The 15,284-nt window shown below is 43.9% G+C and overlaps 2 protein-coding genes and 1 long non-coding RNA gene across 3 annotated transcripts in view; 2 read left to right on the top strand and 1 right to left on the bottom strand.

Moving 5' to 3' along the window:
• Window positions 1–875, top strand: part of bcr (BCR activator of RhoGEF and GTPase) — a 68,755-nt gene extending 67,880 nt beyond the window's left edge. The window contains exons 21-23 of the mRNA XM_070850315.1: window positions 36–141; window positions 520–682; window positions 786–875. Of these exons, the coding sequence (XP_070706416.1) occupies window positions 36–141; window positions 520–682; window positions 786–875 (359 nt within the window). The remainder of the gene's footprint in view (window positions 1–35; window positions 142–519; window positions 683–785) is intronic.
• LOC139219083 (uncharacterized) overlaps window positions 1–15,284 on the bottom strand; it is a 348,076-nt gene that overhangs the window by 240,844 nt on the left and 91,948 nt on the right. The gene's annotated exons all lie outside the window — the stretch shown is intronic.
• Window positions 9,287–13,765, top strand: adora2ab (adenosine A2a receptor b). The gene is made up of 4 exons (XM_070850513.1): window positions 9,287–9,712; window positions 9,814–9,945; window positions 11,897–12,000; window positions 12,347–13,765. Exons 1-4 carry the CDS (start codon window positions 9,513–9,515, stop codon window positions 13,312–13,314), a joined length of 1,404 nt encoding a protein of 467 aa, XP_070706614.1. The 5' UTR covers window positions 9,287–9,512; the 3' UTR covers window positions 13,315–13,765.

The raw sequence follows: 15,284 nt of genomic DNA, 5'->3' as shown, positions 1-15,284 counted from the left end.
AGGTGTAAAGACCTTTGCTCTTTCCTCCCCTGCAGCCCTGTCTGATAGTGTTGCCAAAGAGAGCTGTATGTTGAACTTACTGCTGTCGCTGCCAGAACCCAACCTGGTCACGTTCCTTTTCCTCCTGGACCACCTGAAGAGGTACGAGCAAGGAAACACACACACGTGCACGCTTGTGTAATAAGTAACTGTAGATGCACAACAACAAGCCATGAATGTAGAAGTATTTCAAAATGGCGCCCCGTTGTGATTGTGATTGTGGATACAGTTTATTATTTTTTCAATTAATCACTTATTTAAAAAGTAAAATGTCAGAAAATAGTTTAACGGTCTCCTGCAGATTTCTTTTTTTGTGTCTGACCGGTGTTCCAGAACCAAAGCAGGTTCAGTTTATGGGTTTATGGTTCGATCAGAACTAGTATGAATGAAATCAAATGTGTTTATAGTTGTTGATGGAAACGTTTGAGTAGATAAAGGGGGCGGTCCCTCTGAACTCGTCTGTCGTCCTCCCTTCTTCAGGGTGGCAGAGAAGGAAAGCATCAACAAGATGTCTCTCCACAACCTGGCGACGGTGTTTGGGCCGACCCTGCTGAGGCCTTCCGAGAAGGACAGCAAGATCCCCGCTAACCCCACCCAGCCCATCAGCATGGGGGACAGCTGGTCCCTGGAGGTTATGGCGCAGGTGAGCCGCACACATCTTCTTCTTCTTTGTCTGGAAAAAAAAACCTAATTTAGATTTTCACTGCAAATTTCTCTCACTCTCCGTCGTCTCTCCGTCCTTGCAGGTCCAGGTGTTGCTGTATTTCCTCCAGCTGGAGACGATCCCCACCCCAGACAGCAAGCGACAGAGCATCCTCTTCTCCACTGAAGTATAGAGCTCACGGTGACGCCGCCGACCTCAGACTCTGACCACGAAGGAGCAGAAGAGACGGACTGTGGCTCAGAGTGGGCCTGTAGTATTTAGTTTTTGGACTGACTGACCAGGCTCCTGGAGAAGGATTGTCTCCGGTGACGCCTGCACCCCTCAAACACAAGAGGGCGCCAGTGGGCCTCTGAAGCTCAGAGGGTGTGCGGTCTCTCCTGATGTTACCTGTGCTCCTCGTACCTCCAGTGATGTGTGGGTACATCTTCTGTCCACATTTCTCCTCCTTGGTCTTTGTTGGCATTTGAGCCTTCACAGCTTGTCTAAACCGTCAGTGAGAGAACGAAGCATCTCTTTCTTTCCTCTTCAACTAGTTCGCCAACAAATCAGAGTTCCCGTGTACCTTTGTGTTTGGGCATTGTTCTCTGTCTCTGTTCTCTGTGTTTATTTTGGACAATCATCAACTCAAGACTCCCGCAAATCATGTTCCTCCATCTCGGCCGAGCATCTTCACGTCCTCTTGAGGAAAACTGTGTGACCGTGTCTCACGTGATCTCAGCACACTGTTTCTCATTCGTGCTGTTCTGTGGGAGTTCGAGGTGAACACCCAGAGCTGCCACAACACCTGTACGTTAAAGTGTTTACAAGGTAAACAAACCCCGGCTGGAGTCCGAGACAAACGCTGAAGCTTGAAGAGGGACTGTGAGAGAAGAGAAGGAGCCCGATGATTAGTAATACACTGCAATCTGACTGCCTGCGGTTTTACAAATCTCCTCTGTTTGTGTTGTTTGTGTCTCGAGGTAGTCTTCAGCTTAAATATCCAGGAAGCAATATATTTTCTAACATAGGAGTTGTCTGTGTTCATATCTTTGCTGACGAAATGTCCTTCTTATTGTAACACAGGACATCCTGCCAAATTAATATGTCGTTTGTTTGTTTCTAGGAGAAAAGGAAGCCGTTGTATTTACAGATACAGTATGTACATAATCTTAAAGGTGTATTTTTTTTTTCTTTTGGTTTAACAGTATAATCATTGTCGCTATTATTGTAATTTATTTTTGGGGGCCTGGGGGAGAGGGGGGAGGGGGGAGGTTTTGTTTTTCCTATGTGAACTGTTTTCTGTTTGATTAAGAAAGTGGTAGGTCTTAGCCTTGACTTCAAGTCTTGCAGTAAATAAGCAGGATTTAGCCTTGTTCTTATAGAAACTACTCAGCTGTTCTGTCCAGCCTATCAGTTGTTCTCTTAGATATTATTATTATTATTATTATTATTATGATTATTATTATGAAGGTAACACACACATTGTAGTTACATACTGTATGCTGCTGTGGAGAAGGCACAAGCTCTTTAACTGCTGGGTGTTCCTCAGCAGAACGTCTCACATCCAGAGACCACCGCCTGTCTAGTGTAGACATTATGCAATGTCATAATACAGCACACACACACACACACACACACACACACACATGACATTGTCTCTTTTTGTACCATTTAATCTGTGGCTGCAGAAGTGCACTCATGCAATGTTAGAACTACTGTATTAAGATTCAAGTGACCTGAGCGCTCAGCGTTTGTTCCCACTGAAGAGCCGATCTGTCCGTTTTAATGAAGGATTATTGTTTAGTTTCATCTTTCTTTATTTCGGCTAAAACGTCCCAATGATTCTTTGTCCCTTCGACAGTTCTTCATCCCGTTAAGCCTGACGGCGTCCAACCCGACGGCCAATTTAAAGGAAAGCTCTTTGACTATTTGAACATCTCTCATTCTGTGTGTGATTTAACATGCAGGCATATTTTACTTTTCTTTCCTCTCTGTTGTTGTTGCTGTCTGGTTCGTTAATGTTTCATCGTAGACTTTGGGATGCAGCTGGCTCGCGAGTATCTGGTTTACATTATTACAGCATGTCCTTTTCTGGCCATTTTAAAGGACCAGTTCACTGTTTTTCAGGTCTGTCTCAAAACTATAGTCGGCAGTGTGAACAGGAGGAATAATTACAACAAGCGGGACCTTTTCCAGTGTTCATCTGGACACCTGACTTAAAAAAAACACGTGAATCTGCCCTTTAAAGGTGAATATCATGACTGGTTTCCTATGTGTATCTTAGGCATAAAACTATAACCAACCGAGCAGTTTAGTGGATGTGATAAGGGCTTTTCTGTGGTTGTGTCCATGTTGAAGATAATGTTGGGAGGCATATATGAGTCAATGTTATTAATAACAAATAGTTCTTAGGCTTTTAAAAGCAGGAGGGATTTTTCCTTTGGGATACATATCAGCTCTCTAAACATATGAACTCACTTTGCACGTCATCATACAGAGAAGACACCATTATTATTTCAGTCCCAATGTCGAGCTCTTATTCTGAAAGTGTTCACGCCTTCTTTCTTTCTTTTTTTTTGTTTTTTACTGCCACTATGTACTTCCACTAATTTCTGGCCTACTGTAGCATGCACACGTCATTTCATCATTTATATGTTTTGTATTTTAGGATTCAGGAGACATAGAATGAATCCATGGTTCATTTACTTATCCGTCACCTTTGTAACGAGTCCCGATTGCCTACACTACTCTACCCTATCGTGCCTCGACACTTCTTCTTTTGGTTTGTGGTTCTCTGAGCGTCAGTGGAGGCGCTGATGGTCGTTCAGTCTCCCGTTGCCTTTGCTGAGGACAGCCACACACCTTTCATGTCTTAGAGACTAAGACAGGACCTTAAACCTAAGCGTGGTCTTAGCTCACACTCTACACGCCCGCTCGACTGGCCACCTCCACACGACTGTGATTCCCCAGTAAAGTCAGTCTGAAAGGAGCAAAGGACAGAACTCCTTAGCCATGTTTTTGTTTTAGCTCTCAAACTTTCAGCTTCTTTAAAGCCTTTTATTCTTATTTATTTATGCTTTGCCCCCGTTTGGTAGAAGAAGGTCTACTGGAGCTATTTATTTATGATACAATATCATCTAAAGCTAAATTAATATTAGATACATGTTGTGCTTTCTTTGGGAAAATGTCTCTTTATCGGCTTTTGTTGTTTTCGAGCGTCCTGTCAGAGTTTGAACTGTTTGTCGCCACTTTGTTCCAGATTCACAACCACTGCAGCATCTTCTCCTGCATCGTCGGCTCATCTCTGTAGTGACTCGTGTTGTACAACAGACTGGCCACTGTGATTGTTTAGCTATCTGACTAAGGTAACTGAATAGCAGGCGCAGGTTCTTGTCAATTTAAAAGTTGTCATGACTCAGACTTCTCTTACTTTTCCATGGAGTTGTATGATATGTATTATAACTAGAGAGTACATGACTTGGTTTCCGTTTTATTTATTGTGGCGTCCACTGATGGGTGAGGCCTGAGCTGGCACGCCTCCAGTCTCTTTAAAGAAGCCAAGCTGTCAGTGTGTGGTAGAGGAGAAAAGAGTCTTATATTGCTCTGAAATCTGCATTGTTTTGGTCTGTTGATTGTCAGTGTAACTGCATGTACCCTCCATGATACAGCGCCCACCATAACCGCAGTCCCTTAGTTCTGTACATGAAAATAAAGTCAATGCAACAACAAAGGTTACATTTTTCTGTGGAAGGATATGGAACATATTGCTCTATATGAACGCTCTCCTCCAGTTATTGTACATGACCCTGGTGGTGATCAGTGTGTGTCCATACTATAGTTAACACTGTCAGACGACCCTCTGCTGCCACATGGCGCTGACATTAAATCACACAGCGTTAACCTTTGGGAATCTGCTAGCTTCGTTTTCTTGGAGACGGGACGAGGATGAGACTTGCTGACCAACCACAAACACTTTCTCTTTTTACCCTCCTCAGTTTTTTGACTCTCGTTCCTGTTCAATATTCAACGTTCTGCTTGTAGAACTGTACAAAGGAATACTGTATTCTGAGGGCAAACATGTTTGGAAGGCATTTGCAGCCTATGTTTGTACACAAAAATGTTAAATAAAATCTCCTTGTATCTACTTAGAATGACACCTGTGGCTTTCTTCCTGTCTTACAGAGACATCCTGCAGCCGTTCAGGTGGAAACTACTTAACATGCTTATATGTGATGCAGCCCATCACTGGCAGGGGACAATGGTCCTTATGGTCCTTCAGCTTGTCAGTGGAAACAGACTTGTAAATGTTTCCAGTCTCAGGAGGGTCCACAGACCACCATCCACCATCCACCATCTTCAGACTTTGTGTCTGTTTGTGATGGATGCTGGAATAACTTCACTCCCTCAGATCCTCCTGTGAACAGCTCTGGTGCTCTGACAGGAGGGAGGCAGTTCAGACAGAAGAGAAAGACTCGTTCTGTTGTAAATACAATGATGAACTCACAGCTGGTTTCTCAAGTTGACTACGCTGAGAGCTTTTGCTGTTCATCCTGCAGAGAGCAGAGCTGAACATGTGAGGAGCCCAGCTGATTCCAGCAATCATCAATCAATCAAGACTTTATTGTCACATGCTCAGCAGGTACATGAAGCAATCAGTGAAATTCTATCAGTGAAATTCTATCAGTGAAATTCTTGTGTGTCTGGTTCCCGGTAACACTGCTAACTATCATTAAAGAGAAACACACCAGCAAGTAAGTAATATGAAATATTACAATCTCACTGCTGTTATCCTGGAAGCCGTCTGCCAGGTCATGGGGGGGTGTGTTGAAGGATCTGCGGCCAACACTTGGCACCCATCCTTCAGGATGAATTATGTGATAAGCCGTGTTTGTGAACAGGAGATCTTCACAGGGAGCAGAAGATCAAGACACATCTTCAGTCTCGTGCCTGATTCAGTGTTGGACAGGTGGAGGCCGTCTCCAGAATGTGTCGTAGGAGTGAAGACAAAACAGTTGCCGTTGGTTTAAAGCAAAGAGCAGGATGGAGGACTTTGGCGTCAGACGTTTGTGTCTCTGAACTTTTGCATTTTATGTCTTCTGTGTGTTGGTTGGTCTCGGTTGATATCCATCCTATGCAAAACAGCCAGAGCATCTTTACAGTGGAAAACTGAAGTGATGAATCATGGGTCTGACATGGACAGTTCCTCAAAAGAAACAGGAGTGTTAATAATGATTCCCTAGTTTTGTTTTATAATAGAAATGTGACTAGACTAGTAGTTTTAATGGCAGAGTTATTTTTTCCTTTTTAGAGAGAGATAAAGACAAAGAAAGAGAACAACAACAAAAAGAGAGAGAGGAAGAGGAAGAATATGAGCTAAACATGGAGACCCAAAGCTGACCACTCAAATGATAAAGTTTGACCAAAGATGGCACCACACTGGAGTGTTTTACATAACAAACAAGCTCGTCCAGAATACAGAAGTGGAGCAGAGAAGCAGCGCAGAGGGAATTTCAGCACTTCTTCACGATATTCAAACAATTTGACTGCGTGCGCACTTTTACGCACAGCCTCCAAATAAGGCGCACTGACTCAGAGGGGGCTGTCCCACGTCCCGGTGGCTGACATTTATGTGACGTGAAACTCTGAATATACAAAAGAATTATCCAGGTGTGTTAAATTTGATTTGATGAAAGTGTTTTGTTTTATCATCGGTTCTGTCTGCTGTACCCGTCCAGCTGTCATCGGTTATTTCCACTTGTGCATACGTCACTGTTAACCAGAAGACCCCCTCCACACACACACACACACACACACACAGACCAGAGTGGGGAGTGAGGCGGCGCGACTACGACCACGCGTTTTCCTGTTGCAGTGCGTCTGTGCGCAGCTTGAAACTTGTCGGGACAAACGCGAACACGAGCAGCGGTGCAGCGGTGCAGCGCCACATCAGGGGACTTACGACTTCTTAACTGATTTATTGTGTGTGTGTGTGTGTGTGTGTGTGTGTGTTTTAATACACTACAGTGTCTATGTCACCGCCAACAGAGAGCTCATCTGTGGATTCACACCCACAACAAGGTAAGAAAGGAGTCTTGTTCTCACTGTGTTTTAAATATGTTTGTCAGAGGATGTTTCTAACTAACATTTTCTTTTCATTTCATTAAACTGACCAAAAACAGTCAGTTATCAGTTGACTGTCGGGACTGAGGTGTTTTTATGGAGATGAGTCAGATGCTGTTGTTAGGAGCTGTCATTGTGCTGCTGTGTGCTCAGGATCAGTGCTGAGGCCTTTTCTCCATCATCTTCATCACACTCATCACTTCACATGATGTTTGTGTGTCTGTCCTGTTCCCGCTGTCACTAATGGTGTCAGTCACTAGTTACAACACACAGAGCTTTGGCCAGTAGTAACACAGCAGCTTGTCTCTGTGTTTCCCTGAGCTGAGCTGAGCTGAGCTGAGCTGAGCTGAGCTGAGCTGGCGTGCTGATTGACAGGGCAGAGACAGACCCTGTCCAGCAGGATGTCCATTTTCTTATCACTTCCTCCAAGCTCTCTTGGCAAATACAAGTATGCCCCTAAAAACTGGGAGTTTTTGGCCAAGCAGCCAACCAGAAGAAGGTTATAGAAGAGGCTTAAACGCCATGTGTTAGTCAGTGTTGGGGAAAACAGCTTTGTTTTTCTTTCACTTTGAATAATTTTCTTGTGCACTTTAAGGAAAATGTTCAGCCTCTTGAAGTCGTAAAAACCAAATGACTGAACGTTTTTCCGGTGTTGTACCGTTCCATGGTTTTTAAATTCCTTGGGCCTGTGAGAAGGTTTTAGTAGCAGAACAATGGAGGAAAAGTAGGACTTTGGTCCCATGTGCTGCCAGTCAGGATCACCCAGTCCAACGTCCATGAATGTGTGGACGTTTGTAGCCTCTATATTCCCACCACAGTGTCTTTACATGTCTCTGGAAGGGTCTTCCTCTCATACTGAAGAGGAAACAGCAGTTAAATGTCTGTTTCTAATAATGTATGAGCCTGAACAAACACATGCAGGAAGATGCTTGTTAAACGGAGAATCAAACTAATGTTAGCAGTGACAAGAGATGTGACCCCCCCCCCCTGATTCTTTTGGTTTGATATTACTCATTTGGGGAATTTCCCCCAAAACTGGATTTAACTGAAACAAAACTTAATTTAGCTTGCACAGTCTGTGGACACACGAAGACTGACAGTGGTCCGTTCTCTTGTCCGTTCTGTGGTGAGATCACACTGAGTCCTGGTGGGGCTCACCTCAGTCTGTGCAGGCATGTCTGACTGGGGTGGGAAACAGTGGGATTGAACAACGATTGGATTGGAAATTCCTTTTCTCTGAGATATTCTGACGTAAGGCCCCTAAAATAGATCTGAAGGGTCCCAGCGCCGCTCCTAGTGACCACATTTCTCCTCCGTTGTCACACAATCATTTGTTTGTAGTTCATTCAGACTCGTTGAATCTTATCTTGTCAAATCTTACTCACTGTATGGACCTCGGCAGAAACTGGGACATGTTTATGACTCACTGCACTTAATAACTGCCACTGTCAACAGATGGATGATATTGATGTGGTGTTTCTGCTGACCAACACTGGATTCACAACAAAAACAAACCTTTTTGATCAGGATCCCCTGAAGGAGTCGCTTTTTTTTCAAAGTTTTTCCATTTCACTTTGCACATGAGTTAGCAAAATGAGATAAAAACGTGTTAATGAGCTTTTAACTGTGCGTGTAGGAACATTTGTGAGCCTTCCACAGAGCCTCTGCTTACTCCTGCTTCCCGTCTTTATGCTAAACTAAGATGAACACCTCCCAGCTGTAGCTCCACATTAATCCTCACACATGACAGTGGTACCAACCTTCTTATCTAACTGCAGGCAAGGAAGTGACTGAGCACGCTGGGTCGTACCAGTCCTGCTAGAAACTACTAATAATGTTTAACTGCTGGAGTGAAAACAGAGAGCAATGCACCAATTAATCTACAGTATCAGTGCACTTTTGGTTGTTATGATCTAGAAACCTGTCTGTAACCTGAACTAGGTTTCATTCAGAGTTATCTGAGGTTGTACCATTGTGATAATATCGCTTAATCTGCTTATTACATAGAGGAATTTGGCAAAATACCCTGGGAAAACGCCTCAAAAGACCGTTTAACAAAGTCTTCCAGTATTGGTACAATGGCTCTGGAAAGCGTAGGTGGTTCCTTTGGTGTAGTTATCTGTGATTTTGGAGGAAAGTGTGTCAGTGGCGGGAATGGTTAGTGTGTGGAAGGGTTTCGGGAAAACTTTTCCCAAAATAAAAGGTGCATTGTTGGACTGTCTGCTTTGGCCCTGTATGCAAAACAAACTGTGCCCCTGTCTTCCAGAGATAGATGGCTTTTCTGACTCCCGTGTTTATGTTTGTACAGGCTATACAGCTGAGATTGTGCTCTCTCTCTCTCTCTCTCTCTCTCTCTCTCTCTCTCTCCAGGTCACTGCTCTTAATTTGGCAGCCGTTGGGTAAAGCTCCAGCTTCCTCCTCAATATTCTGCTGCCGTCTGTGGCAAAGTCTACTGAGCTGAGCGTGAAAGAGACAAAGGCGGTTGCAGAGACAAAGAGGAACACTGACAGACCGGTGTAGTGTGAGTGACAGTAAAAGGTACGAGTGAAGTCTGCGGTGGGAACTTCCTGCCTTGGCCTCCCCCTGACACAATCTTCCTTTAAGTCGTACCATGCGGTTTGGCAAGAGAGTATTTAGTCTAAAACCACGTCAAGCCGCTGAGTCTGTGGGATGAAAGCACATCGAAAACAGAAAAGAGGAAAAAATAACCATGCTGGAGAATGACCAGCTGGTCTACGTCGGCCTGGAGCTGGTGATCGCTTGCCTGGCTGTGGCTGGGAACATCCTGGTCTGCTGGGCCGTCTGCCTCAACTCCAACCTGCAGAGCATCACCAACTTCTTTGTGGTGTCACTGGCAGTAGCTGATATCGCCGTGGGGCTGCTGGCGATCCCCTTCGCCATCACCATTAGGTACCAGTGTGTCTGCTATTTCATTCTGAAGTATCCCGATCATGTTTAGACGACTCCGGTGTCACAGCGTAATAAATCACATGTGGTGTTTTCCTCATCAGTACCGGCTTCTGTGCCAACTTCTTCGGCTGCCTGTTCATCGCCTGCTTCGTCCTCATCCTCACCCAGAGCTCCATCTTCAGCCTGCTGGCCATCGCCGTAGACCGCTACATCGCTATCAAGAACCCACTCAGGTGACGAAAGCGTGTCCACCCGTTTTTTTTCTCAAGATCACGTGACGGGTGCCGTTGTTGCCATGACACGGTTCAGCAGCCATGATTTAAGTTTGCTTCAAAGCCTTGGCGCACTTCTTGGGGTCTCGGTGGTAACACACTCATTTCAAAAGCTCACACTCGACATGGCACTTCCTCGGTTCTTCATCAACACGTCAACCTCAAGTGGGAGGTCGATCGAGTCAACTGTCTGCCATTCTGGCAGACAGAGACTTCCACTTTGAATTCAAATCATTTTGTAGATGTTTCTTAGCAGATTTATTCTTCTTGTGCTGTTAGATGTAAACTGTCGCCTCTTGCACAGATTCTTTTTGAACGTGATGCTCTTATCACACTCCATCCAAAGGACGTATGCAGTGGTGCGGCAAAACACATTGAATTATAAAGAGATCTTATTTAATTAGGTCTAATCTGGCCGGCTGTGGGCAGACATAGATGTATGTCTCCACAGGCTTTATTGGGTTACAGCTGTGTGCTGCTGGTGGGATTAAACCAGCTGAAGCCTTTGATCATGTTCATCCACGTGAATCAACACCATTCAAATACAGTTTCTTTAAAATGGCTCACTCGCAGCGAAGCACCTCGTTTGCTCTTTCTGCATCAAGTATTTTGACACAACATTGACTCATATTGTTCCCATGTGTGTAAGCAAAGCTGCTGGTGTTAAGTCACAGCTGCATTCTTTACTCCCGTCATGGGAAGATATTTCATCCAGTAAGCCACAGCAGGTGACACATTTGCATAAGAAGTTGCATAACGGCTTCTGTGTGTGTTTGTGCGGCTCACACTGGTGCCACAACCCTGGCACCCAACACCAGAGAGCTAATAATTCATCAGAGTTTTAGGAAGCTTAATATAGCCCACAGGCCGTGGCCATGAAAGATGTCAGTCACATGGGACAATGGCTGTAGGTGAGGTGATGTTACCAAGAATACTGTAGTTATTCATGCTGATTTAGAACAGCAAACCTGGAAAACAGTACATTTAAACATCAAAACATGGAGTCATTTCATGTTTGAATTAACATAATCAATTATTTCATTGTTAAAAACCCGTTTTCCAAACCTGTTTGTACAGTGAATCCAGTAGAGATTATATTAATATTTGTATATTTTTGCATTTCACTGCATTGCTCCGAAGCTCTCATGTATGGGGCGCTGAATGTGAAACGTATTTTCCTCACTTTACATTTCACATTTCAGACAGAAATGCGTGCAAAACAACATGCTACAGGTAATTATTATAAGTATGATTATATGTAAAATAAATAAAAGTGCTGTTTCATGACTCAGTCAGTGGGTATGAGTTACTGGTTACAATTTTATTGCTTATATTTCTTTGAATATTTAGTCATTTTCGTCACATTTGAGACAGAAAATCGTGTAAAAAAAACATAATTATAATTGTTAACAATATGATTATATGTAAATTAAATAAATCAAATATTGTAACCAGTAACTCATACCCACTCACTGAATGACAAACTCCTCAGAGCTTTGAGTCAGACCGTAGCTGACAAAGACGCAGGCACATGAATGACAGTAAAGGAAGGAAATGCCCTTTATTGCAGATTTACAGACAAACACATGAAACAGCACACAGTCAGATCTCACTCTGTGCCCTCTGATGTAGAAAGAGGGAAGAACATACGAAACGGTACTTGTGTGGTGTGTCTTTGGTCACCAGACACGGTGTATTTAAAAGGCAACAATTACAATAAACCCTCAGTGGAACAACTGACATCTTGCTTTGGCTTATTAAATAAATGATAAACTGAGGTTTGAATGCACAACTATTGTCTGCTCATTTAAATAATCAAATATTGGCTTTGCCTCAGAGAGTTCCTATCACACTGAGGTTAGATAAAAACAACTAGCTCTGAAGTTTAACTGTGCTCTGCTCAACCTTTCAGGTACAACAGCCTGGTGACAGGGCAGAGGGCAAAGGGCATCATCGCACTGTGCTGGCTTCTCTCAGTGGGCATCGGCCTGATGCCCATGCTGGGCTGGAACAGAGGTGGGAAATTCAGCCTGGCAAATGTACATGTATGATTTCACGTTGTCCACAGGCTTTGGTTTACATTGGTTTCATTGTCAGTTCTTGGAAAAGAACAGCAGCAGTAAAGAGTCCAACAGTAAACAAGACACTTAGGGGGAAGGGCCAATGTGTTGGTATTGTATTTCTGAGGAAAAGTGCTCAAATTCACTTCAGTCCTGATAATTAGAGGAAATGGCTTTAAATGAATGAAGTGGTTCTTACTGTCTGGGGTGATGTTTACCTTAAAGAGTTATTTCTGCTATGGGGAGAAAATGTTTGTTTGGCGTTATTAAGAGATAAAACCGCCCCTGGCTCTCTTGTGCAGGCAGGAATGCCACCGCCAGCAGCGACAGGTGCCCTGAAGGCCTGACGGAGTGCCTGTTTGAAGGAGTGGTTCCCATGGACTACATGATCTATTTCAATTTCTTCGGCTGTGTGCTGTTGCCGCTGCTGGTCATGCTTATCATCTACGCCCATATCTTCATGGCCGCACGTCGCCAGCTCCGACTGATGGCACTCAAAGTAGCGCACACGCCTGCTCCTGGGGTAGTGGCCTCGTCGTCGGGCTCATCTCGTTCAACCCTGCAGAAGGAAGTGCATGCCGCCAAATCGCTGGCGATCATTGTGGGGCTGTTTGCTCTGTGTTGGCTTCCGCTGCACATCATCAACTGTTTCAACCACCTTTGCAAGAACTGTGAGCGCCAACATATCTGGGTGATTAACATTTCCATCATCCTCTCCCATGCTAACTCTGTCGTGAATCCCTTCATCTATGCTTATCGCATTCGGGAGTTCAGACAGACCTTCCGGAGGATCCTGTATCAGCACGTCCTGGGGCGGAGGGACGGCCACGGCTTTGGGGCCAGGGGAGGCGATGGCAGAGAGGTTTGGAGAAGCAGTATTACACGGACTTCTTCCCGAACCAGCAGAGAGGGCTCATTGTGCACAGTGGCCAACAGCTACGTCCTGGACCCCAGCCCTGACCGAACTCCACCAAAATCTACTTGTGAAGCCTCTCGCCGCTGGGGAACAAAGGCTGGCGCCGCACCAAGCGGCTACATTCCCAACGGACACCAAATAAAGGGCAGCAGCCCTTCAGCAACGGAGCAGCAGCCGTGCATCATGGGATTTGCTGCTCAGGATGGAGTCGAGTCAGTCACGTGTGTGAGGGGAACAACAGATGTTGTGGAGGTGAGAGACAGTGGAAGCTGCATTGCTTTTGTGAATGTTCAGGCTCTGTCCCTGACTCAGACGGACTGTGGCCGATCAACAGAGCTCACCGAAGTCTCATGACGATATTTAGGTATCTAAATTTATTTAAAATATATTTCTGTTATCATAAAACAGACAACAATGTGCAAACGTGGCATTATGAAGAATGATTAATGAAGCTTCAACAAATCAGCAGCACTAGCTAATCAGTCTGAAGTCACAGAAACTGATTGTCAGGCAGCATTTTGACTTGATTCATTACTTTGCTCTGATCAAACGTCTCCGAGCTGGATCGCATCAACAAAAGCACAACAGAATATGTCAAAATGTTTTGAAATAATTTCATTTCTTGCCATGCAATACATTAACTTCTATGCCCGTGTGTTTTTTCCCAGATAAATGCTGCCTTTCATTTAAATATTATGCAGAAAACACTGCTTTCTCAACTGTACTGTATCTTTTGAATAGAGTTTCAACTTTTGAATTCTTGAACTGCATTTTTTTGATAACACTGTATTCAGTCCACTTTTTTAATGGTAATCTATATTGTTTTTACCTACTGGAGAATTAAAAGTCTTAAATACACATCAGTCATCCACTGAGGTCACTTTCTGGTGTCATTTTTTTCAGTTTTCCCATGAACCATAGCTATACTCTATGTACCTGCATGTTGTTATAGCAGAAGCATGCACAGACTGAAGTATGTCCTCTGAGGAGCTGTAATGGTCTGAATGAACCAGAAAAGTCGCAGTCCTCTCTGCGTTTTTGAGGAAAGCAACAGGCAAGCGTAGTGCATGCACCGTCTCATGTTTAAAGATCTGTTCAGAAGTCATTTCTCAACCTACTGAATAGCTACAGAACACTGGGTGTTGCTTGCTTGATCAGTAATTTGATAAGTGCCAGGCAACATGTGTCTGTTGCTGTTCAACAACATATGCGTCAAAGGCACATAATGTATACGGGCCAGTTGCCAACCATCCAAAACAAAGAGCTTGTTTGATCTATTCAAATATCACTCCATATGCTTGTAGGCTACTTTCAGGCACAGGCTTGCACAAATAGATAGCATGAAACACACACACACACACACAGATGTAAAGTACATACACATGACCACAGACTACTCAGCAAGAGGTGTTTACAGAGCAGCCTGGCTGCTGACGCCAGTCAATGAGCCTAATGCAATGGAAATCAAATGAAGGTTCATTCGATGATGTCTTTTATTATGCCATTATGCTGTCTCTTTCCTCATTAAAAAGCCCTTCCATTGCGGGAAAGACCTGCATTAGGCATCATTTACGTGCCTTAAAGCCCAGAGACGTGTGTCCAGGAATATCTGGCTCATGTATGTTTATTCAAAAAGTGAGTAAGTAACTTTATTTATATAGCGTCTGTCAAGAGCAGAGATGTCTCACACAGTAAAAATGCATAAATCACAATGACACCATATAATGAAATAATTACAAAAACAGAAAAATTACACAAAGGCCAAACTAAACAAACAAGTCTGTAGCTGCTTTTCTAAAAGTGTCCACAGTGTCTGCAGCTCTGAGTTGCAAACTTTAGGTGCCACAACCTCAAAAGCTCGGTCTCCTTTAGGTTTCAGATCAGAGGACCTCAGAGACCTGCTGGTGACACGGCGCTCCAGCAGATCTCTGATGTCGACCAGTGTCTGACCTTACAGAGCCCTAAATGTGGGTTTGTGGAGAGCAGAGGTCAAATAACACCACCAAATATCTCAGTTGTCATTATTCTTGTATTTGTGCATTTATTCTTATATCCATCAGCATACAATAAATCGGTGTTTATGACACGGCTGGAATGATTCCTGGAGCAATGAGAACAATTTAGTTACAAAAAAAATACACATTACCATTGTTTAATATTTTAATCAAACCATTGAATGATCAACTGAACACAGAACCACAGCAAACAAATCAAATAAATCAACAAAGGCCACACGCTGCTTCTTTTACGGTCTTCACTCATTTCTTGGACTAAAAGTCAGGTGTTCACTCTTTCCAGACCCGCTTGAGTTTAAACCGGCTCTC

This window comes from Pempheris klunzingeri, chromosome 19, assembly GCF_042242105.1.
Source record: "Pempheris klunzingeri isolate RE-2024b chromosome 19, fPemKlu1.hap1, whole genome shotgun sequence".
Taxonomy (NCBI): domain Eukaryota; kingdom Metazoa; phylum Chordata; class Actinopteri; order Acropomatiformes; family Pempheridae; genus Pempheris; species Pempheris klunzingeri.
The sequence above is the reverse complement of the archived record's forward strand: the minus strand, read 5'-3'. Positions and strand labels throughout refer to the sequence as shown.